At 52.1% G+C, this 24190-nt stretch overlaps 2 protein-coding genes across 3 annotated transcripts in view; both read right to left on the bottom strand.

The window, feature by feature from the left end:
* LOC133339113 (E3 ubiquitin/ISG15 ligase TRIM25-like) overlaps window positions 1-14393 on the bottom strand; it is a 31244-nt gene extending 16851 nt beyond the window's left edge. Inside the window, exon 1 of one of the 2 annotated variants that reach the window (XM_061547238.1) lies at window positions 14277-14393. The gene's annotated coding sequence lies outside the window, so the exon portion shown is untranslated. The remainder of the gene's footprint in view (window positions 1-14276) is intronic. The other variant, XM_061547237.1, reaches the window with a different exon arrangement.
* A 382-nt stretch (window positions 14394-14775) lies between these two features.
* Window positions 14776-17152, bottom strand: LOC133339130 (zinc finger MYM-type protein 1-like). Its single transcript, XM_061547256.1, has 3 exons — window positions 15944-17152; window positions 15741-15840; window positions 14776-15309 (listed from the first exon to the last, which is right to left on the bottom strand). Exons 1-3 carry the CDS (start codon window positions 16765-16767, stop codon window positions 14860-14862), a joined length of 1374 nt encoding a protein of 457 aa, XP_061403240.1. The 5' UTR covers window positions 16768-17152; the 3' UTR covers window positions 14776-14859.
* Between the last annotated feature and the right edge of the window lie 7038 nt (window positions 17153-24190).

Here is a 24190-nt window from a genome sequence, read left to right as displayed (position 1 = left end):
GATGGTTAAGGGTGCTAGCAGGTGGCAGGGGATAATTAAGGGTGCAGTGCGCTGATTGGGCGAGAGGGGTTGTTGTCGGAGAGAGGCGCCGGTGTGTCTGGAAAAGCAACGCCACGTGGCAGCGGGGGCTGGGGGCGAGTGGCGTCGCCTGATTAATTAGGAGTTAATTGGTTTAGGGATAAAGTGAGGGGTTGTAGAGTGAGACAGGAGTTCGTGCCTGGGAGGAGAGACAGATTGAGAGACGAAGCAGCAGAGTGAGTATAGCATAGGGTAGCAGTGGAGAAGTATAGGGTAGCAGTGGAGAAGTAGGGTAGCAGTGGAGAAGTGTAGGGTAGCAGTGGAGTAGCGTAGAGCAACATAGAGACGACGGAGAATAGGAAGCGGCTAGAGCGTGGCAGGAGAACCAGTGTAGTTACGACGGAGTAGGACGGCGGAGCTGATACAGAGCAGCCGAGTTGGAGAGAGAGAGCGGAGAGGAGAGTCGACTGAGGAGTAGAGGGGAGCGAGCAAGGCCAACGGAACGCGGCGAGCGAGTGGGGAGAAGAGTTGTGGGTCGGTGTCAGCGGAGGAACATTGAGCGGTGTTGATGAAGAGTTGTGAGTCGGTGTGAGCGGAGGAACATTCAGCGGCGTTAACGGGAGAGATGTGGAACAATGTACGCGGAATAAAGTAATGAGGAAAGACAAGAAGCTGTCGTGTCGGTTTGAGAACTACAACTGGTGTCAGAGGTGATTAAAGAACCGTGCCGACATGTCAAAGAAAGTTACGAAGAGGAAGAACGTACCGGTGGGCTCGTCGGCCGACAGCAGCGATGCAGACGTGATACCCCCATCGGGGCTGGAAGCTCCCGCTCCCCCGACGGACCTGGCTGATGGGGCGCCTCCGCAGGAGGAGGGCGACCCGGACGACGATGACGAACCAAGCCCGCCTCACGTATGGAAAGCTGCGATGGCTGAGTGGGAGGCCAGGATGGCGGCGCTTGCGAAGGAGTTAGAACAATTCATGCTAACGATACGGGAGGCGCCGACGGGATTGGATCAGCCTCCGCATGAGCTCGCCACACCTGCGGAGGCCGGCGGCAATGCTGTGTCTCTCGATATGCCTGAAGCGGAGCTGGACGTCGATGAGGCACCAGGGTTGCCGACTCAGAGCTCATGACGCCGGCTGCATGTGGAACGTTTCGATGTGAAAGTTGGCGACTGGACGGCATTTACACGACGGTTTCGAGCGACGTACGAGTCGCTTGGGTGACGCTTTACGGGCCCTGCCAACGGCCCTGGACGACGATGCGCTGGCGGCGTTCTACGGCTTCTCTGTGCAAGTTCGCTCGTCATTGACGAAGACAGTCGCGGCAATGCAGGACATTTACGAGCCACAATCGGTCGCCAAGCGCAAGTTTCAGTTGAGACGGCGGGTGGAGACGGAATCTCCCCTCGCGTACCGCAGTGCGCTGTTGACCCATGGCCAAGCGGCTTACCCGGCAATGGACCATGCCGCCCTTGACTCCTTGGCCCAGGAGAAACTGTTGCTGATGGCGAAGGAGCTACGGGTTGTCCTTTCACTTCCCAGCAACAGCGACGACGACGGGTCGTCTTTGCAGATCGCCAGGAACATCCAAACCAACCTGGATCTTCACGACGAACCAGCGGCGGTGACGGCACAGCCTTCGGTATGCGCCGGCGCAGCCGGGGGCCCGTCGGAGTTGGAGGAGCCGGGGTCGCTGGTGGCAGCGGCCACACGGCCGTTCGCGAGCCTGCCTCGCTGCCCCGGGACGTACGGACGTGGCGCCCCGCTGACATGCTACGAGTGCGGGCGTCGAGGACACTTCGCACGGGACTGCTGGAGACGGAAAGGCGTCTTGCCGAGGACGTCGGGAGACTATAACCACGGATTCTCCCCATTCCAGGACGAACAGGCGAGTCGTGACACATTTAATACATGGCCGTCTCCTTCACCTCACCCATCCGCGACACCACACACTGTAAATCACCCTTCGTATGATTCACACGGAAATGCTGTATGGGGTGCGTTGGCTCATCGTGTTTTGGGAGCTGCGCCGGGTTCGTCGGATGTAATGGCGCTTGTTCAAGGGGTACAGGTTAGAGTTATTGTCGATACAGGGGCTTCTGCGACCCTCATTTCCTTGCAAACTTTTCGGCTATTGCCAACCTCACCCCAGGCTTTGGAACCAGTGGATGGCCCGTGGATAGCGGCAAATGGGGGCAGTTTGGGAATTTTGGGTCGCGTGCTTGCAACGATTCAAGTTGGGGAGGTGTGTGTAACATGATACATTTTGGTTTCAACTGTTCTGACCGTGCCATGTTTGTTGGGCACAGATTTTTTGCAAAAGATGCCCATTAAGATCTCAATTAAGAGGGGATGTTTGGAATTGCCATCGGGGAAGTGCCTTAAATTTCTGGGAACTCCATCTAAATTTGCTCATGTTAACGCCGTGGTGCAGGCGGTGGTTAGTCGCACAGTGCACAATCCGCCTGCGATGTAGATGCTTGTGCCGTTACGCTTGAAAAAGGGCCTGCCATTGGATAACCTGGGGGAAGGTATTTTGTTGACGCCGTCGAACGCCGTGGCACGAACGTCCTCCTTGGTCGGAGCTTTTACGATGGTGCCGGCAAATTGCGAACCATTAATTCAGATTGTTTATACGGGGCACAAGTCGGTTGTTATTCAGGAAAGGACTACGTTAGCGCACGCATCGGCGCCGCGGAACTCAGATGGGGATGCGTGCTTGGCAGCAGGGGAAGGAAGTGCGCTGCCACGGGATGATGAGGAACCGGGCTGGTTCCCGGGTTTGTACGAATGTAATGATGATTTGACACCCGAGCAGTGGTCGCGTTTTCGGAGTCTGGTTTTGGAGTTTAAGGACGTTTTTAGCTCGAGGAAATATGATGTCGGTCGCACGTCCCTATTGAGGCATCACATTGATACTAGAGATGCACCTCCGATTCGCTTAAATTCTCACCGTGTGAGCCCGCTGGAGAAGGATTGTATTCGGAAAACGGTGGGGGGCTCCAATTGTATTGATTAAGAAACAAGATGGTTCCCTGCGATTTTGTGTCGATTATCGTAAACTAAATAAGATTTTGGTGGCGGATGCATACCCGCTCCCGCGCATTGATGACTCGTTGGACGCCTTGTCCGGTGCAAATTTTTTTTCCACTCTTGACCTCTTATCGGGCTTTTGGCAATTGCCCATGGACGAGGAATCTAAACCGAAGACAGCATTTCGATCGCCGCAGGGGTTGTTCCATTTTAAAGTGCTTCCGATGGGGCTGCACTCCGCGCCAGCCACCTTTCAATGATTAATGGAACGCGTATTGTCCGGATTGCAGTAGGAGTCATGTTTGATATACCTTGACGACGTCATTGTGTTCAGTAAGGATTTTGACGGGCATTTGCAACGACTGCGAGCTGTGTTTGGCCAGGTACGGGACGCCAATTTGAAATTTAAACCCCAAAAATGACATTTGTTGAGAACGTCTGTCAAATATTTGGGTCATGTTGTCAGCGAGGCGGGAGTCGCCACTGACCCGGAGAAAACGAGTTGTGTACGCACGTGGCCAGTGCCGAAAACAGTGTCGGAGGTGCGTAGCTTCGTGGGATTTGCGTCGTACTATCGTCGATTTGTCAAGGATTTTGCCACGATTGCGAGGCCACTGCATACACTGACCGCTAAAGGTAAAAAGTTCCTATGGGCTGACGAGGAACAGCGTTCGTTTGAAACGCTTCAGGACACTTTAGCAGACGCACCGCCGCTCGGATATCCAAATTTTGGAGAGATGTTATTTCTGGATACTGATGCCAGTGATACGGGCATCGAGGGGGTAGAAAAAGTCGTTGCATACGGCAGCCGTGTGCTGTCTCCGGCGGAGCAGAGATATTGTGTAACGCGCAGGGAATTGTTGGCGATTGTACACTTCGTGCAGTTGTATCGGCCGTATTTGTACGGAAGGGAATTCTTGGTCCGCACTGACCACGCGGCGCTGCAGTACTCCTTGCGGATCGATCAACCCTCAGGGCAAATGGCCCGATGGCTTGAGGTCCTGCAGGGATACTCCTTTACGGTCCAGCACAGGAAAGGGACACGTCATGTCAATGCGGACGCTCTGTCCCGATTGTCTCAGCTGTCAGGCTCGTGTAGATGTACCGAAGGATCGCTGCGCTGCGGTCCACCTCTGCAGGGCATTCCGGCCATGTCCGCTGCAGCCGATTCGGGCCCAGTTGACGGGGCACCTGCTAAAGAGCCCGGGTTGCTTGGATTGTCACGGGATTGTTGGGCGCGCTTACAGGCGAACGATTCTACGCTTACCAGAATGAGGCTTCGGGCCTCCCGTTCCAAAGAGTCGGAGGATCGGGCCTTCCTTCGGCTCATAGATGACCTCCTAGTGAGGTGGGATGTCGTGGTGCAGAAATTGTGTATTGTTGTGCCACTGTGCTTGAGGGGAAAACTTATTCGTGACGCACACGAGCGGTTGATGCACTTGGGTGAAAAGAAAACCGGGCTGGCCTTGAGAAACGATTTTTACTGGCCGGGGTTGCAGAACGATGTTCATTTGTACGTTAAGGCCTGTCACGAGTGCGCACGGCGGAAGGCACCGGCGCAACCATATCGAGTACCGTTGCAATCGATACGGGTTTCACAGGTAAACAAAATTGTCGCCCTGGATATTTTGGGACCGTTTCCCGTTACCCCGCGGGGTCACAAATATTGCTGGTGGGGGTTGAGTACCTCACTCGGTGGCCTATGGCATGACCGCAAGTGGACCAATCGGCAGGATCGATCGCGGAGGCCTTTCTGCAGGGTTACGTTTTTAATAAGGGTGCTCCGGAGCACCTGCTTACTGATCAGGGCAAAACATTTTCTTCCCGCCTGTTGAAGGAAGTGTGTGACACATTGGGTACGAGGAAAATTCAGACGTCCCCGTACCACCCGCAAACAGACGGGATGGTTGAGCGTCTTCATAGGACGTTGACGTCTATGTTGTGCCAGCAGGTTAATTCGGCTCAAACAGATTGGGATCTACATGTTCCGGCGGCCCTGGCCACTTATAGATTAGCCCCGCATGCCTCAACGGGGTATTCACCCTTCTATTTGATGTATGGTCGTGAACCGTAGGCCCCGGCCCTGGTCAAGCTAGCGGTAAAAACTAAAGGAAAGTTATCAGCGGTGCCTGTCCCCATGAAAGAGGCATTGGACTGTCTGAAAGAGGCTAGGGAGGCCTCACTGGGAAATACGGAGCGGAGGCAGGCAGCTAATGAGCGCTTGCACGGTACACAGCCTCCGCAGGAGCCATGACAAGTGGGAGACAGGGCTTGGTTGCATTGTCCTATGGTGCCAGTGGACACATCACCGAAATTCCATCGGCCCTGTTAGGGTCCCGTTGATATTGTGGAGGTTCGAACAGACTAGAGTGTATGGATTTGGTGCGGTCGCCGATTGTGGCATGTTCACCCGTCGCGGTTGAAGAAATATGTGTTGCCTTATGATGCGTCATCTCCCATCCCGGATTGGATGTGTATTGGATGTGTCCGACGAGCGTACTGTGCGGCGACGGGAGAACGCACCTCAGCAGTATCACCATTTTTGAGTCAGGGGCCGCCCCGGGACGCAGGCGAACGGAATGTCGTCTCGCCGGGGAGTGGCCGGTGCGACGAGGAGAGGCGCACGTTTCAGGCAGGACGCTGCCCCACGCCCACGGAGAGATGCCCCCAGCCCTTGTCCCCTGTTCACCCGGGCCGGGGTGATGGGCCGGCTGCGGGAACCCGCTTCCGAAAAGTGACTTTTTCATGACATTATGTAGCATAGAAATTGTGTTGCCTTGTCAAGGGGGGGGATTGTGTAAGGGTTGTTGTGTTGCCGCATGACGCGTTATGCTTAGACGGGACGGCTAATTCTTTAAACATGGGGGGGGGGGGGGGAGGGGGGAGGGGTGATGTAGTGCGGCGGACAGTAAGGGCAAGTGAGGACACAGGACGCTGATTGGCTGGTCGTTGTTGTCCAAATTAAGGTGGCGTGATGGTTAAGGGTGCTAGCAGGTGGCAGGGGGTAATAAAGGGTGCAGAGCGCTGATTGGGCGAGAGGGGTTGTTGTCGGAGAGTGGCGCCGGTGTGTCTGGAAAAACAACGCCACGTGGCAGCGGGGGCTGGGGGCGAGTGGCGTCGCGGGGGATGGCTTGATTAATTAGGTGTTAATTGGTTTAGGGATAAAGTGAGGGGTTGTGGAGTGAGACGGGAGTTCGTGCCTGGGAGGAGAGACAGATGGAGAGACGGAGCAGCAAAGTGAGTATAGCGTAGGGTAGCAGTGAAGTGTAGGGTAGCAGTGGAGAAGTGTAGGGTAGCAGTGGAGAAGTGTAGGGTAGCAGTGGAGTAGCGTAGAGCAACAGAGAGACGACGGAGAGTAGGAAGCGGCTGGAGCATGGAAGGAGAACTGGTGTAGTTACGACTGAGTGGAACGGCGGAGCTGATAAAGAGCAGCCGAGTTGGAAAGAGAGAGAGCAGAGAGGAGAGTTGACGGAGGAGTAGAGGGGAGCGAGCGAGGCCAACGGAACGCAGCGAGCGAGCGAGCGAGGAGAAGAGTTGTGGGTCGGTGTGAGCGGAGGAACATTGAGCGGTGTTGATGAAGAGTTGTGGGTCGGTGTGAGCGGAGGAACATTGAGCGGCATTGACGGGCGAGATGTGGAACAATATATGCGGAATAAAGTAACGAGGAAAGACAAGAAACTGTCGTGTCGGTTCGAGCACTACATATGTATGGGTCTCTGAATATGGGTCTCTATGGGACTCTGCGGGTCTATGTGTAGCGGTGATACGTGCTGGCGGGGAGGATCGTGAGACAGCGCGTGGTGGGTGGCTACATCACGTCCGCAGGCGGGTGCCCACATCGCGGTCCGCATAGGCCCCGCCACCTGGAGCGGAGGGCTATGTAAGGCGATGCGCGGGGGCACTCGGGGAGTTGGTAACCGGTGAAGACAGAAGACAGAGGAAAAGATAGGCCCTGAGACCCCTAGCTCCGCTGCCCTTGTAAGGGCCGGGGCTCTGTGAGGCTCAGAGGCGAGGCCTTGGGATTCACGGCCCGACGTCCTTGTAAGGGCCGGGCTGTGTAACTCAGTGGTCGAGACCCGTGGCCTGGCAAGGCGGGTCTGATAGCTCCCCGTGGGGAGAGCGTAGCCGGAGAGCCTGAGTGCAAGGCAGAGTTAGGCACGTGTACCCTACGGGAGAGACTCAGTGCGTGGCCGAGCTAGGCACGCGTAGCGTAGGCGTTATCTAGGTTGTGCCTGTTACTATGCAGCCATTGTTAATAAATAAATGCTGCCCCGTCAACTCGTGTCCCGCCATTATTGAGATATTACAACTGGCGTTAGAAGTGAAACTGTCTTCGAGATATGGATACCAGGAAGACTAATCGGACTCACGAGCGAGACCGGGAGGACGACCACGACGAATCGGGACAGCGAGCTTCGGGAGGAGAGGAAGAGGAGATGCCGACGCCACAGAACCTTTCGGGGACGCCCGACGCTCCGCTGGGGTCCGACACCGGACTCCAGGACGCGCACTCTCGACTGGCGGAGCTGCTACTCGCCGCGGCGTCCATTTTGGCGGAGATCACCGCATCGGGAGGAGGAAGGACGACGGCGAGCGTCGAGAAGGGCCGCGGGGGAGATTCCCGCCAAAATGCGCTTCGCACCTCTGACTTTGGAAATGGCGCCATTTTTACGGAGCGCCCGTCAATTGGCGGGAATCGCGAGCAACACGTGACTGGGGACCTCCACTCTCCGCCGCTCACGTCATCGGCGCGCGCCACGGGCGGCCATGAACCACCCATGGAAGGGGCCGCCATTTCCCATACCGACGGTGCAGCGCGGGAAAATCACTTATCGGAGGACGACCTGGTGTTTCAACAGCGACTTCCCGCGTTGACGGCCTTCAAAGCTGAGGGGGGTGACTGGGGCGCCTTCCAGCGGAGATTCCTCGCCCATCAAGAAATGTCGGGGTGGTCCGACACTACGGCGCTACGGGCTCTGCCTGCAATGCTGGACGACGACGTGCTCGCGGCCTTCAGGTCCACCCCGAAATCGGGCCGCTCCACACTCAAGGCCGCGCTGGGCCTTATGGCCAAAGTGTATGGACCACCCTCGGCCTGCCACCACCAATTCTACGGGCGACGAAAGGGGGACACGGAGACTGCGCTCGCCTACCGCACAGCGTTGCTTGCTCTCGCGGACGCCGCCTTTCCCCGCATGGACGAGGAGGGGCAACACGCCATGGTGATGGAACAGCTGCTGGCGTTAGCACAGGACCTGGGGGTCCCCATCAACACGGCGGACGAGGTGGACATTTGTTCGTTGCGGGTTGCAACGAGCATCCAGGCGCATGAGGTCCTGAAACGGAAGCGGACGGTTGTCTGCGCTTCTGCCGCGGTCTCAACTCCTGCCCCGGTGGACACCGACCCCCAAGTCGTTCTGCCTCGGGAGGAGGCATTCGCTACAGCGCGACCGGGGGATTGGAGGTCGGGGGGTCGTTCGCCTCTGCGATCGACCCGCAAGCTGGAGCAACCGAAACCTGCGACGTCCCTCGTCACGTGCTACAACTGCGGCCTTCGCGGCCACGTGGCGTCCGGGTGCCGCGCTCCGCGTCAGCGCGCCACGGGACCTCGGCCGGACGACGACCAAAGCCCAAAGTCGTCCCAACTACCCCCGGCAAGTCGCGGCACTACACATGCTCGGTCCACATACACATCACACGTGGGCCGCCGCTTCGCGGCGGAGGAGGTGCGCATGGGGGCCGGGGATTCAGTTCGGCAAGGGGGGTTCGTACGGGGGCCAGGAGCAATCAAATGGTCCGAGTTGGGCCACAGGATGGTGGCTGCGTCGGCCGGCTCGTCTGTGGTTACGGGATTTATAGATGGTATTGAAGTCAGGGTGCTGGTTGACACGGGTGCGTCGGCAACTATCATTTCTGATCTTATTTACAACATTCTCCCAGTCCAATGTCGGCCCCTGCTCCCGGTAGACGTGCCATGTTATGCGGCGAACGGGGGCTCGTTGGGTATTGTCGGCCAGATTCGGGCGAGCATTTGTATAGGGGATATTAAATTGGCGGGACCTGTTTTGGTCTCTTCTTCATTGGCGGTTCCATGTCTGTTGGGTACAGACTTTTTGGCTAAAATGCCGATTAAAATTCTCGTTGATCAGGGTTGTATCGAGCTGCCGTCAAGTCGCCGTATTTCTTTTTTGTCTAACCCTACAAAACTGCGCACGGCTTGTGCGACGGTCCAAGCGCTGGCGACCCATACGGTGCACGTACCCCCGGGTTCGCAGATGCTGGTACCCCTCCGGTTACGGAAGCCATTGGGTGGGGAGACTGCGGGGCAGGGCGTGTTGTTGGCTCCGTCGAACAGAGCTGTTGGGGGTCTGGACTTGGCGGTGGCTCAGACGTTGGTACGGGCGGACAGGGACCCATCATGGTTTTGAACGCTGGGTCGCGGCCGGCCGTCATTCCACAGGGCACCGTGCTTGCTCACGCGGCGCCGGTCCCTGAGGAAGAGCGGCTCATTGCGCACGTTTATCCCGCTCCGGCGCCGAAATTTCAATCGGGGGAAGATCAACAGTGGTTGGACTCGCTATGTGCGGGCTCCAGTAACTTGTCGGGTGTGCAATTGGGGGCGCTGCGCGCCCTGCTAATTGAATTCTCGGACGTGTTCAGCAAGCACAAATATGATATTGGGTGCACGGACGTGTTACGCCACCACATTGAAACGGGTGACCCGGCCCCGGTTCGGCAGAATCCCTTCCGGTTAAGCCCAACCGAGAAGGAACACGTTCAATCGGCCGTCAATGACATGCTGACCGCCGACATCATTTCGCCTTCATCCAGTCCATGGGGAGCACCCATCGTGCTTGTTAAAAAACAAGACGGGTCCTTGCGATTGTGTAGATTTCCGCCGCCTCAATAAGATCTCCGTGGCTGACGCGTATCCGCTCCCCAGAATGGATGAATCTCTGGATGCATTAGCAGGGGCGCGTTATTTTTCTACGCTAGACCTACTGCCGGGATTCTGGCAATTGCCGCTCGATGAGGAGTCGAAACCTAAGACCGCATTCCGGACCCCGGTAGGCCTGTTTCAGTTTAATCGCTTGCCCATGGGACTCCATTCTGCTCCCGCGACGTTTCAGAGGCTTATGGAATTGGTTTTGTCGGGTCTCCAATGGGACACCTGCTTGATTTACATTGACGACGTCATTGTTTACAGTAGAACTTTCGAGGAGCACCTCCAACGCTTAAGGGGAGTGTTCCTGAGGATGCGATCGGCTAAGTTAAAGTTTAAACCGGCGAAATGCCACCTACTTCGGGAATCCGTACGGTACTTGGGGCACATTGTCGGCCGTTCGGGGATCTCCACCGATCCCGCGAAGACACACTGCGTCAGTTCATGGCCGACACCTACGTCGGTTACTGAGGTCCGCAGCTTCATTGGGTTTGCTTCCTACTACCGTCGGTTCTTGGAGCACTTCGCCACCATAGCCAAACCCCTGCATGCTCTGACAGCTAAAGGGGTCAGGTTTCGCTGGGGGCCGGAGGAGGAGGCCGCGTTTTGCTCCCTTCGGGATGCCTTGGTGAGTGCCCTGCCCTTGTGTTACCCTGATTTTACGAAACCCTTCCTGCTGGATACGGATGCCAGTAACACAGGCATTGGGGGGGTGCTCTCACAGGTGGTCGGGGGAGTCGAACAGGTGGTCGCCTACGGTAGCAGGGTTTTGTCACCAGCGGAACAGCGCTACTGTGTGACCCGTCGCGAGTTGCTGGCTATCGTTTTTTTTGTACAGCAATTCAGACCGTATCTCTACGGCCGTCATTTTACGGTCCGTACGGACCACGCGGCGCTTCAATACGCATTGCGGGTCGCCCAACCCTCGGGACAATTATCACGATGGTTGGAGGTCCTCCAGGACTACCAATTTACGACCACTTACCGTAAGGGGTTGCGCCACACCAACGCGGATGCCCTGTCGCGGTTGTCGCCTCGTTCCGAATGTGCGTGTTTTCTGGGGTCGGTGCGCTGTAAGCCGCATGTCGCTGTCCCCGGGGGTGAGTTGGTCGCGGCCGCGAATGCACCGCGGGTCGACGTTCCCGCTACTCCCGCGGGTGGGGACTCGCTACTTTCGTTGTCCCTCGTTGAGTGGGGCCGACTCCAGATGGCTGACAGCTCCCTACTTGCGTTGCGTCGTAGGGCAGGGGGTCCCGAAGAAGGGCAGAAGGGAGCCGGCTCCTGGGTGCTTAAACAGGGCCTACTCATGAGATGGGACAGTATGTCCCGGCGACACGCGCTTGTCGTGCCTTCTGCTATGTGGGGCAGAGTTGTTCTGGCCGCACACGAACGCCTCTTGCATCTGAGAGTTAACAAAACGCTCGCTCTGCTCCAGCGGGACTATTATTGGCCGGGGATGGGGAGCGATGTGGTGAACATACTCAAGGGGTGTGTAGGGTGCGCTCAACGGAAACCACCGCCCATTGCGGCTAATCCACCGCTACAGTCCATTCAGGTCTCGCGCACGAACGAGCTCGTTGCGCTGGATATCTTGGGGCCTTTTCCGGTGACGCCTAGGGGTAACAAGTACCTGCTGGTTGGTGTGGAATACTTCACTCGATGGCCCATGGCATGGCCGCTTGCCAACCAGTCGGCAGCGGCCGTGGCGGACGCCTTGTCCAGGGCTATGTCTTGGACAAGGGTGCTCCCGAAAGCTTGCTGACCGACCAGGGAAAAGATTTTTCGAGCATTTTACTGCATGAGGTGTGCGACCTTTTGGATACAAAAAAAGTGCGTACCTCCCCGTACCACCCACAGACTGATGGGATGGTGGAGCGACTCCACAGAACGATTACTTCCATGTTATGCCAACAGGTATGCGAGGCACAGGTTGACTGGGACTTGCAGGTCCCTGGTGTCCTCGCCGCGTACAGGATGGCCCCCCATGTGGCTACGGGGTTTTCCCCATTTTATCTCATGTACGGTCGGGAGGCCGATCCGCCCATGGAGGCCCAGCTGGGGATTCCCGAGCCGCGGCCTAGATCTAAGTTGGCCGACCATATTAAATTTAACATAGCGAAACTGGCCGAAGCACGGGAGGCTGCAAGGCTGAATTCGAGGTCTCGCCAAATTGCTAACGAGCGGTTCCGTGCACGAAAGGTGTACGTGCACGAATGGAAACCGGGCGATAGGGCCTGGCTGCACTGCCCGCATGCGCCGTTGGCTACATCCCCTAAACTACTGAGGCCATGGCGGGGACCCGTGGAAGTCGTGCGGGTTGCACGACCCCAGTGCATTCAGATAAAATGGGGAAAGCGCCGTTGGTACGTTCACCCCTCCCGGCTGAAACCGTTCTCGGCACCATATGGCCTTCCTTTATGTCGTGATGACCGAGCATGTGATGTGGCCGTCGACTCGGGGAGGGAAATGTCTCCGCCTGATCCTCACATGTCTCCGCCTGATCCGCTCCCAGGTGTCTCGGAACTGACGGCTGCCGACCGTCGGCGACCGGATCCCCAAGGCACGTGCGGTTCTTCCAAGCCTGCTCCGTGCCTTCCTGGGCTGCCGGAGCAACCGGACGGTCAACCACGTCCTGTCCCGTACGATGGACCGGCCAGGCGGACTCGCGCTAGGTCGCGCCACTTTTCCTGACTAAAAAGGGGGGGGGGGGGGCACGGGACGGTTCCGCCGGATCGTCTCGTCACAGCGTTCCCCGTCCGACCGTTCTAATGTTCCGTTCAAGGGGCGAGCGGGGGGACCAGGGGGTCGAGGGGACGCTGAACACGTCATTCTTGTAAATATTTTATTCGGTTTACTCGTCGGTGTGTACATATGTTCGTTCTTATTACTGTTTAATGTTCTGATTTATTGCGGTTGTGTTGTTGGGTTGTGTTGTGTTGTCGCACATGCGGAGAGGGTTTTTTTTGCAGCCGGGCCGGCTGCGAGCTATGTGGGAGGGGGTGATGTAGCGGTGATACGTGCTGGCGGGGAGGATCGTGAGACAGCGCGTGGTGGGTGGCTACATCACGGTCCGCAGGCGGGTGCCCACATCGCGGTCCGCATAGGCCCCGCCCCCTGGAGCGGAGGGCTATGTAAGGCGATGCGCGGGGGCACTCGGGGAGTTGGTAACCGGTGAAGACAGAAGACGGAGGAAAAGATAGGCCCTGAGACCCCTAGCTCCGCTGCCCTTGTAAGGGCCGGGGCTCTGTGAGGCTCAGAGGCGAGGCCTTGGGATTCACGGCCCGACGTCCTTGTAAGGGCCGGGCTGTGTAACTCAGTGGTCGAGACCCGTGGCCTGGCAAGGCGGGTCTGATAGCTCCCCGTGGGGAGAGCGTAGCCGGAGAGCCTGAGTGCAAGGCAGAGTTAGGCACGCGTACCCTACGGGAGAGACTGAGTGCGTGGCCGAGCTAGGCACGCGTAGCGTAGGCGTTATCTAGGTTGTGCCTGTTACTGTGCAACCATTGTTAATAAATAAGTGCTGCCCCGTCAACTCGTCTCCCGCCATTATTGAGATATTACATATGTATGGATATGTGGGTATCTATGGGACTGAGTATGGGTCTCTGTGGGTCTCTGTATGTGTCTATGTATGGGTCTCTAAGCACCAGAATCTGCATTTATACTGAAGGAGGAATCCGAAAAGCTCTGAAACTCTTTCATCACAGGTGTCCAGTCGGGGGCCACTGGGGTCAGAACGTTACAATAACAAACACACAACGCGCACACAAGACACGACGGCAGGGGCAGCGTACAGGACAAGTAAACAAATAACTCAACAGATTGTCTACAACAGCAACAAGCTGTGTGTATAGAGCGCAGCAGTGCACGCGTGTGGATCACTCGCACACAGCGCCTCACTCTCACCACACCACTCCGTCAGTCGCGAGCCGCTTAAACTCCCCCCCACCACCACCAACTCAACGTCGCGACTTAAAGACACAAATATAAATAGGAGGAGATATTAATTGAAATGTTATTAAAGTTGTTTTTAATTTCCCTCCCCACCGCCGCCGACCGCGCGTGACCGGCATCGGCCTAGGCCGGCCTACCGAGCACCTCGCGCCTCGGCCGGTACGGATTCTATCCGAGGGGCGGTGTCTCTCGAGGCATCGCCTCAGAGGGGTGGTTTAACGCCTCGGCATTTTGACGGGGGGGGGGGCTTCTTTGTCTGTCGCTCTCTCTCGGGAGGGGGGAAGACAAAGACGGCTGGGAGGGGGGTGAGGGGGGAACTCACGGTGATGAGGAGTTGCAGGACTCGAGGCGACTCAGTCAACAACTGGGAACGGAGAACTCGATCCGAATCGATTAGTAGTTATAACTTAGTTGAGGCATCGATTCCGATTCCTCAAGCGACGTCGTTGAGTTGGGAGGGAGTGTCGTTCTCGATTCAGACATCCTTTTACATCGCGATTCGATTTCCAGTTAAGTTGTATAAGCTGCAAACACGATCGGAGTCGTGGTTCAAATTTTGGTGGCTCGATCCACCAATTACATTCAGAATCTTTATTGCGACTGCAGTGCAGTCGGGGTCACGGGGTCAGCAAGTTACTGTGTCACTGTAGTGTATAGTGTAGTGTATAAATCAGTGGCGGCTGGTGATATTTATTTTTGGAGGGGCGCATTTTTTTTATTTTATTGAGGGGGGCAAATAAATATAAAGCAGTACCAAAAACCATTTTGACTACTTGATTATAAATTTTGATGATCTTTATTTACATTTCAGACCAAAAGAAGTACCAAAAAGCATGTTTCCTACTTGAACATAAATGTTTCTCTTTTATATACATTTCAGACCAAAGTACCAAAAAGCATGTTTCCTACTTGAACATAAATTTTGCTCTTCTTTCTTTCTGGCCAGCAAATTTCTCAACTACTCTCTGATTAAAGTCAGTCATCTCCGTAACAAGTCTCTTTTCCATGGACAGCAATGCCAGTGCATTCAGCCTCTCCTGGGTCATGGTGTTTCTGAGAAAAGTTTTTATTCGTTTCAAGGTTGAGAAGCACCTCTCAGCTTCAGCCGTGGTCATGGGTGTGGTAATGATAACTTTTAGGAGAGTCACAGTTTCGGAAAAGACTTCTTCGAGATTATTCTCCATAAACAGCTGGAATAGGTCCACAGCACCACGGCAGGCTCTGAACTCTTCCTTGCTGTAGATGAGACTGAGCTCCGTCTTCAGCTTGCTTCCACTGAGCATCGGGTACGCTTTCATGGTGCTGCTCAATGCATCTTCAGGAAAGGTATCCTTGTACTCATCAAACCTGTCCCCCTGCAACAAGGTGGCACAGACAAGGTGGTGTGTGAAGGAGAAACGCTCCCTAGTGTGTCCCAGGATTGTGTCACAGACCTATAGAGATAATTAAACAAATAGATATATAAATGTAAGGTAGTAGCCTGGAGTAGACCACTAATTGTCACAGTTGCAATAACTTTCAAAAGAAAAATAGAGCCATTTGAGTTTTTGTCCCATACAAGACTAGTTTTTGGTGGCTTCAAATTTCATTTGATCATTTATTTTTATGTTGCCAATTTATTATTTTTGGGATGCTATTGTATATTAAAATTAAGATTTTTGTTAGGATTTATACCAAACTAAAAATGTTTTCTTGAGTCTGTAAAATATTATATGTAGGCAGGACATCTCTGCAGCACAACAATAATGTAAAATGGTATTTTGACTGATTTCTATAACAAACTCACCTCTGCTGCAATCCTTTCACGGTCTTCCGAACTGAGCGCCCGGCGCCTCTTTGTTGGACGAGAACCACTGCTTTGCTCACCAATGGAGTGGAGAGAGTTTCTGCAAAGGACAAAGATAATTTATTATAATTTTGGCAAAGGATAAAGAGAGTTAAAAATGAAAGAGAAAGCAAATAATGATCATATTACAGGAATAAAGTTACCTGATCTTTTGTATTTCTTGTTGGAACTGTTGGATGCTCACTTTGATATGGACTGAATCAATGTTCTTTTTCTGGAGCTTGGCATAGAGGAAGTCTACATGTGGCATGGTGTGGTGATAAAGTTCCAGAAAGAACTTAAAATCCTCATCCTCCAGTAGCATGGCCAGGGCTCCTGCTTCTCTGACAGTATTGGGGTCGAAGTCACCTGAGTCTTGTATGCTCTCAAAACAGTGAATGAGATCCTCTCTGTGCTCAAAAACAGTATTAATGGCACGGCTATGAAAGTTCCATCTGATGTTGCTGGATCTTGGCAGTCTATGGGCAACCACTTTATCCAGAAAACATGTCCGCTTGGGTGACTTAGAAAAAAAGCTGGCAAATCCACCAATGTTAGAAAAAAATATTCTCGTCTTGGATATGTGAGACGTGGCCTGTTGCATTATCAGGTTGAGCTGATGTGCGTAGCAGCGGATGTAGTGGGCATTTGGGTACACATCTTGTATTTTTCTCTGAACACCTGCAGTGGCACCCCTCATCACGCTGGCCCCATCATATGCCTGGCAGATGAGCTTACTTTTCTGATCCTTAGGAAGGATAGAAGCAAGACGCTCTTTTAGTGCAGTAGCAATGGACTCAGCTGTAGCTGACTGCAGAGGGATGAACTCAAAAAATCTTTCCTGCACGTTATTTTTGTCGTCGATGTAGCGCAGCACAAGCACAAGTTGGGACTGTGTGGCAATATCTGTTGTTTCATCTGCCTGGATTGATAAAAAACTACTTGTCTGGACTTCTTTGATTATTTCTTCTCTTGTAACAGACAACATACAGTCCAGTAGCTCGTTCTGTATAGTTTTCGACGTTCCTTTAAATACAGTAGCACTGTCAAGGTGCTCTTTCAATGCTCCATCAAGAGAGGCAACAAAATCCACCAACCCGCGAAATATACCGGGGTTATCTGAGCTCTCACTCTCATCATGGCCACGTAACGCTAACTCAAATGCTCCACAAAATTTCACAGTCTATTATCCTGGACAGTATGTGTCGATTTTTTGTCACCTCTTCGTTGTGCCTTCTAATGCCAATCCTGTAGCCTTCATCTAGTTGTTCAGCAATGCTAACTCTGCCCAAAAACGTTAGTTTCATGCTATTATCAATATGGCTGCGGCTACTTTCATGACGTTTGCATTTGTCAGAGAGATGTTTGAGGTCTCTTACCCCCGTCGTTGTCCACAAAATTTCAGTGCCGACACTTTGAAATAAAAGACAGGGAAAACAAAAAAGAGAATTGCTAACATCACATCCAGCCAGCCACCTCCGTTTCTCATAACAAGCGCGGGTGAAGCTTCGTGTGTAGCTTCGTCCTCTGTCACTGGCCTGCTGCTGGATTTGTAAATCGGGTTGGTCCGGTCCGAGATCCTTTATTTTTTTTATTTCTTCCAGCGAAAGCCTTGTGAAAGGGTTTTTTTGTAAATAAATTACAGAATTTGGATGAACTGCTGCCATTGTTTACACAAAAAATTTGATCAGCCTAGCAAGTGTCGAAGTGGTGTCGCCTGCGCACTCGCAGTAGTGGCCCAGAGCGTAAAGTTGAATGACAGGTGACGAGAACCAATCAGATTGGATAAAATAACATGTATCCAATTCTGATTGGCCAGGGACGCAACGACTTGCGCCCTGAGGAGAATCTTTAAGAAACCAATTAGAGACCAGCTTCAGGTCACATGCTGTCCGAAAATTTAAAGTCTCACATAGACATCCATTGAAAAACATAGAAAATAGTTGACCGATTAAAGCCAGTTTTTATTAAATGCTGATGCTTTTCTTACTACCAGCCGGCACATCGTATGAAAAAAATATTTTATTTATGTATTTTTATATAATTTTTGTATATGTATATTTCTTGAATCTTGATGGGGGCGGCGCCCCAGCGCCCTCTATTGACAAGCCGCCACTGGTATAAATGTGTATAGTGTAGTGTATAATATAGTGTATAGGGTAGTGTACAGTAGTGTATATTGTAGTGTATAGTTATGTATAGTGTAATGTATAGTGTCGTGTATAGTAGTGTTTCCTATAGTGTATGGTGTAGTGTAATGTATAGTAGTGTATAGTATTGTGTAGTGTATAGTGTCGTTTATAGTGTAGTAAGTATATATGGAGGCTTGACGACAGGATCGGAGGCACACTTATTTATTACACCAACACAGTTATTACAGGTCACTTGGCTACAGGGATTTCTCGACAGCTAACCCCTCTAACCTATACCAATTCCTCCACTACGGGACTAGGGGAGGCTATCTGTCCCAGCTTGGTTAAGCTGGGATCCCGGCTCCCTGAGTCACCAGACCAGCTTCGTCTGGGCTCTCGGGGCCACGCTACCGGCTTGCCCTGGTCGGCCCTTATAAGGACAGCGAGCCAGGGGAGCTCTGGGGCCTACACTAGCTGGTCTTCCGTCTTCTCTGGTTAAAGCTGAGTCCCGACCTCGAGCCCTCGAGCTCATCACCTTTTATAGGACTCGCCCCCGAGGGGGGGCCCGTGGGGGATACACATGCGGACGTCGGTGCGAGCGCCACCCTTGTGTACAGCCGTAACCCCGCCCCTTGTGTTTGTTGGCCATCCGTGGCCATGCATAATCACACCTCAACATTCGTAGCCATGCGCAATTACACCTCTACAATAGTAATGCATAGTGTAGTCTATTGTAGTGTATTGTGTAGTGTATAGTAGTGTCGTGTATTGTAGAGTATTGTGTAGTATTCAGTGAAGTGTATTGCGTAGTGTATACCAGTGTATATTGGAGTGTATAATACTATAGTGTATAGGAGTCTATAGTAGTGTACAGTATAGTAGTGTATAATAGTGCAGTATAGTAGTCTAGAGTAGTGTAGTGTCTAGTAGTGTATAGTATAGTAGTGTAGTGTATTGTGTCACATCGTACAAATAAGTGACAAACGAAAATACAATGGAGGGTGGGGTCCACCTGCATAGGGAAAGCGGGTGGTTGAAAATTAGAACCACCTGCAGCAAACAAAGTGTCAGTCACCACCAGAGACTAGAGGGTGAATGGAGGAAGACCCCAGGCTTCTCCGCTCTTGAGCTCCAGCCAGCAGGGAACGAGAGCGGTACCCAGAAACCGGCCACGCTTCCAGCTTGGACACCCGGTGGGGAGCAGGGAAGGGGCAGTGGAGCACAAGGAGGCTGCCTCTGACACCTCCCGATGGCAGAAAGGAGCCAGCAGGCGCCGGCTCGCTTCCTCTACTCTGATGATGACGGTGTCAGGCCGGCGGTGGTGCACGACGCGCGGTGTCGAGCTTCACCCTGACGTCGGGTTGCTTGTGAATGTAGCCCAAAGCAGATGGTAAACGCCATCTGAGCCTCAAAGTGCCTTAAGGGTGTGTGAGCATAGGCTCAGATGTGAGTGTCGGGATGAAGGGGTCATCCTGTGTATCGTGAGCGCACCGCGTTTGCCCAGAGATCTTCTATGGCGTGAAAGTCGGCAGGGTGGCTGGGCTACTAACACTGGTCAACAAAAAAAACACATTTTTTTTTCTGGCCTGGACTTTTGCAGCTGTGTTAGACTAATTTGAGGGTGCTGATTCCAAATCTGATCTCAGATTTGCTCTATCACATCTCATTTTTATGCTATCGGCATACTCCATTTTCATTGATTTTACCCGAAATTAACTGTCACTTATGATTGGAAGTTGTTGCGAGTCATTGACTGCTTTAGTGTTAAAATATGGTGCTGTATTTTTAGGATAGTGTGTTTATAATATCATTTTATGTAGATATCCGCATTTATTTAATATTTTTCTTCTGCAGTTTTTATTGAAAATGCAATATTTGATATCTCAAAAACCTGATGCGATAGACAAAAACTGATGCCAGATTTGGAATCAGCACCCCAAAATTACATCAAAACCGTTGGAATACCTTATGCCAAAAAAGTGTGTTGACCAGTGTTATAATTCAAGACAAACCAACCCTCTCGAATCGCCTCAGTTTTGGTATCAATTGATCTCTCGCTAGACTCGACCCACACTATACACGGGCGTCACTTGGCTTACCAAAAATATAGTGGCCGCGATACAGGCGAGCCTGGAGAAGTAGGCAAGAACCAAAGTATCACACTGTAGTGTATAGTGGTGTAGTGTATAGTGTAGTAGTGTGTTATATTGTAGTGTGTGTGGTGGTGCTGTGTGAGGTGGTGGGGAGTGCGTGTGAAAGTGAGTGTGTGTAAAGTTAGGTACTCATACTCTGTTCTGGACTATACAGAGGGATCATCATCTGTGGGTTTATGTGTAGTGACTGACTCTTAGAGTAGGAGGCACTTTATTAACACGGCCGTAACAGTTCACACTTGGTAACTACGGTTCCCAGTCAGGACAGCTGGTAGACTGCCTGACTGGCGACGCCGAGATGGTGAAGACGATGGTGAAGACTCCAGCAGCATGACGAGATCCCACTCCAAACGACAGCCCCGAGGTCCCCTCTCTGGGCCCCTCTTATACAGATAGTCCCCGAGTTACGATGGTCCGACTTACGATATTTCGATCTTACGATGGCGATAGCGATACGACAAAATTGTAAAATATTTTAAATTTCGCGCGGCAGGCAAACGCAGCAACATACGAGGAACGATACTGTACGTTGGGACGCTGCCGGGACGTACGCATCTCCCACCTTGTGTGATGCCTCTCACTCTCACCAGCGGTTGACGGAGTTAAGTTGTCTCGGTGTCAGCGTGTTCATAGGATTGTTTCCTGAAAAAACTTTCCATTAAATTGCAGTTCATATAGGTAGGCTAAGAATTTACCTTGGTTTTTTTCCTTAACATTTTACTGTGCAATACAGTATTGTAATTAATAAATACATACAGTGTATAGTTTATACAGTACGGTACTGTAAATTGCTCTGTTTTGCTAAATTACCACTATTCTTTAAGACTCCTGGGTAGGCTAGGCCATCTTCGACTTACGATATTTTTGACTTACGATGGGGTCGTCGTAACGCATCTCCATCGTAAGTAGAGGACTACCTGTACTGCCAGTGTGGCCTGGCTCCAGCCCCGGCCACGCCCCTTTCTGGAACCTAATAACGGGTTCTAGATTTGCAGCTTTCGTGACTGCAAGGATTAATATTCTTAGGTTTTTTCGGTAAAGTCACGTAGGTAAAAAAATTAAATTAATAAAAGTAAAATAAAAATAAAACTCACGACGTTTCGGAGGCAACACAAACTTCCGTCTGTGACGGTTCCACCTGAAGACGGAAGCTTGTGTTGCCTCCGAAACGTCGTGATTTTTATTTTACTTTTATTAATTTTATTTCTTTACCTACGTCACTTTACCGAAAAAACCTAAGAATCTAATAACGGGTTCTCGATGTGCCCCTTCCATAACCTTTCCCTTAGATCCAACTCTGGTCTATCATGTGACCTGCTGTCAGTCAGGGCTGCTGTGAGCTGCAGATCCCTTTCCCTGTCAGCAGCCAGCGCTATGCTGCTATGTGACCGATTCTATGTCACTACACTAGTGTAGTGTATAGTAGTGTAGTGTATAGTAGTGTATAGTAGTGTAGTGTAGAACCCCTCCACAATGATCACCTATGTTAACGACTAATCGCTTAACGACGGGTCTCCATTGACCATTCCCCTGTTGACGATGGGCTGTTGTCGGTATTTGTTTATAATATTGTTAGTATCTTCATGTATTCATATCCATTTTTTAAATACTATGAAGTGCGTTTTTGGGTGAAAAAGGGTAACTTTCGAAGCTATCAGAACAAAGTAATCCTTTAACGGGTATTTAATAGACACACTTAACGACCAAATCACTTAACGACCGGTTTCGTGGGACAAATTAACATCGTTAAGAGGAGGGGTTCTACTGCACGAGGGGCTGGGGTGGTCGTCGTTCACTGGGGCCGGGTGGCGGGGGGGTGGGGGGCTCCTGCAGAGGAGCGGCTGCTGTGGTGTGGGCGAGTCGGTGCCCGGTGATGCTGGTGCGTGGAGCAGCTGTGTGCGGTGCTGCCGTGCGGGCGTGGCAGTGACCAAGACTGCGGCTGAGTAGAGGCGCTCAGAGCGCTGTTGAGAGCAACCAACCAAGTCACGAGGCTGCGGCTGCGTGGATCCATTAAAGGGCACCGTTGTGTGTGCGAGCCAAGGTTGAGGTTTATGCTGCTTTGAAACTTTGGAGTGCTGCACTACCGTTGGGTCCTGGGGGGGATCCATGAGTTTGCCCGCGATCTCGTGAGTGAATGTTGGGCACCAAGATGGTGGGCTTCTGCCGCGTTGCCTCGTCACCCGGGAGCGGAGCGCGCGTCAGGGTTGTGGTGCGACCGGTCGCCGCGGAGTTCTGCGATCGTCGACGCGCTGTGGGGTCGCCGTGTTAAGCCGGTGGACTTACGGGGTTATGTAAATGTGCGCTGTTACTGTTGCCGAGACTTTTGAAGAGTTGGTTGCAACTTGGTTGTCAATAAATTATTATCCGCCACATTTGGTTTGCGTCCTTGAGCAAAGTGTTTCAATAGTGCATGACAAATCGAGATATGGTTATCAAATCTTGTTAAGTTTCTCTGTATTCCTGAGCCAGCTAATTTCCTTGTTTTTGTCGCCATTAAAGCAATGTTGAAAAATCCGTGTTTGGTGCCCTCGAAGAAAATGTATGGGAATTGCAGGGCAAAGCAAATGGATCCTAACTGCTTTCTCTTGCCTTTGTACTGACCGTGTTTTAGTGTTCTCTGGTCTACAAACATTGGTGGTGAGACTAGGCCATAAATAAGGCTGCCGTCTCTGGTGTAGGCCAATCAGTTACAAATACAATCTATATATATAAAATCGTGCATGTCTGTCTGTGTGTGTGTGTGTGTGGATTTCGGACCATACGCACTTTCATTGGACGGCGGTTGCCCCTGGCAACGGCTAGCGACGCCTTCGCCGCTTTCATTGGACCTGGCAACGGCTAGCGACGCCTTCGCCAAGGGCTGCAGTTTCATTGGACGGCGGTTGCCCCTGCCAACGGCTAGCCACGCCTTCGCCACTTTCATAGGCTCCGTAAATAATTAAATAATAGCCATTACACAGTATTGTTGGAGCGCTAGGGGGGGGGGGAAGGAACGCCACCCGTACCCTGCCTCTGCCGGGTGGACAATTTTGGCGAGGCCGCAGGCTCTGCACGCTACTAGGCCTCGACACCCACCACGCCACACTGAGGTAAATTCATCAAAGTTTTTCCTACTCTTCACTCCACCCCCACCACAATGTGTGCAATTTATATTACTTTTAAACCCAACGCGCCAACAATCGATTACTTAAATGTTCACTGTACAAAGTCATTAAGCTGGGTCAGCGTACTGCCAGTCTATCATGTAGACTGTAGCCTGCTTATTAAACTCGGTGAGCGTACTGCCACTCTATCATATACACTCTAGCCTGCTTATGAAGCTGAGTGCGTGTACTGCCAGTATATAATGTGGACTGTAGCCTGGTTATTATAATCGATTCTTTATATGTTCTTTGTACAAATAGTCATTAAGCTGGTTGAGCGACCCCAGTTCCATTCCAACTCACGCCCACCACCGCTGACGATTATTTGAAACGGACCTGGGCCTCCCCTAGGTCGACTCAGCCTCAAACGCGTAACTGCTGTCGTGTGTGAACATCGTCACTGGGGAGACAAAGGCGGCCGGCCATCGTGGATCCAAGTCCCGGGCGAAGCCGGGTCATGTGTATGTGTGTATGTGTTTATGTGTATGTCTGTGTGTCTCTATGTATGTGTGTATGTATGTGTGTGTATGTGTTTGTGTGTATGTGTGTGTGTATGTCGGTTTTTTTGTATGTCTTTATGTGTATGTCTGCGTGTCTGTATGTATGTGTGTATGTACGTGTGTGCATGTGTTTGTGTGCATGTATGTGTGTGTGTATGTATGTGTGTGTATGTGTTTCTGTGTATGTATGCGTGTGTATGTATGTGTGTTATGTGTGTGTCTGTGTGTCTGCATGTATGCGTGTGTGTATTGTGTATGTGTTTGTGTGTATGTATGTGTGTGTTTGTGTGTATGTGTTTGTTTCTGTGTATGTATGTGTGTATGTATGTGTGTGTATGTGTTTGTGTGTATGTCTGTGTGTATGTATGTGGGTTTTTTTGTATGTGTTTATGTATATGTCTGTGTGTCTGTATGTATGTGTGTATGTACGTGTGTGTATGTGTTTGTGTGTATGTATGTGTGTGTATGTATGTGTGTATGTGT

Source organism: Lethenteron reissneri, unplaced genomic scaffold, assembly GCF_015708825.2.
Source record: "Lethenteron reissneri isolate LAM-NWPU_2019-01 unplaced genomic scaffold, ASM1570882v1 scaffold_1640, whole genome shotgun sequence".
Taxonomy (NCBI): Eukaryota; Metazoa; Chordata; class Hyperoartia; order Petromyzontiformes; family Petromyzontidae; genus Lethenteron; species Lethenteron reissneri.
This window is presented reverse-complemented; position numbering and strand designations above follow the sequence as displayed.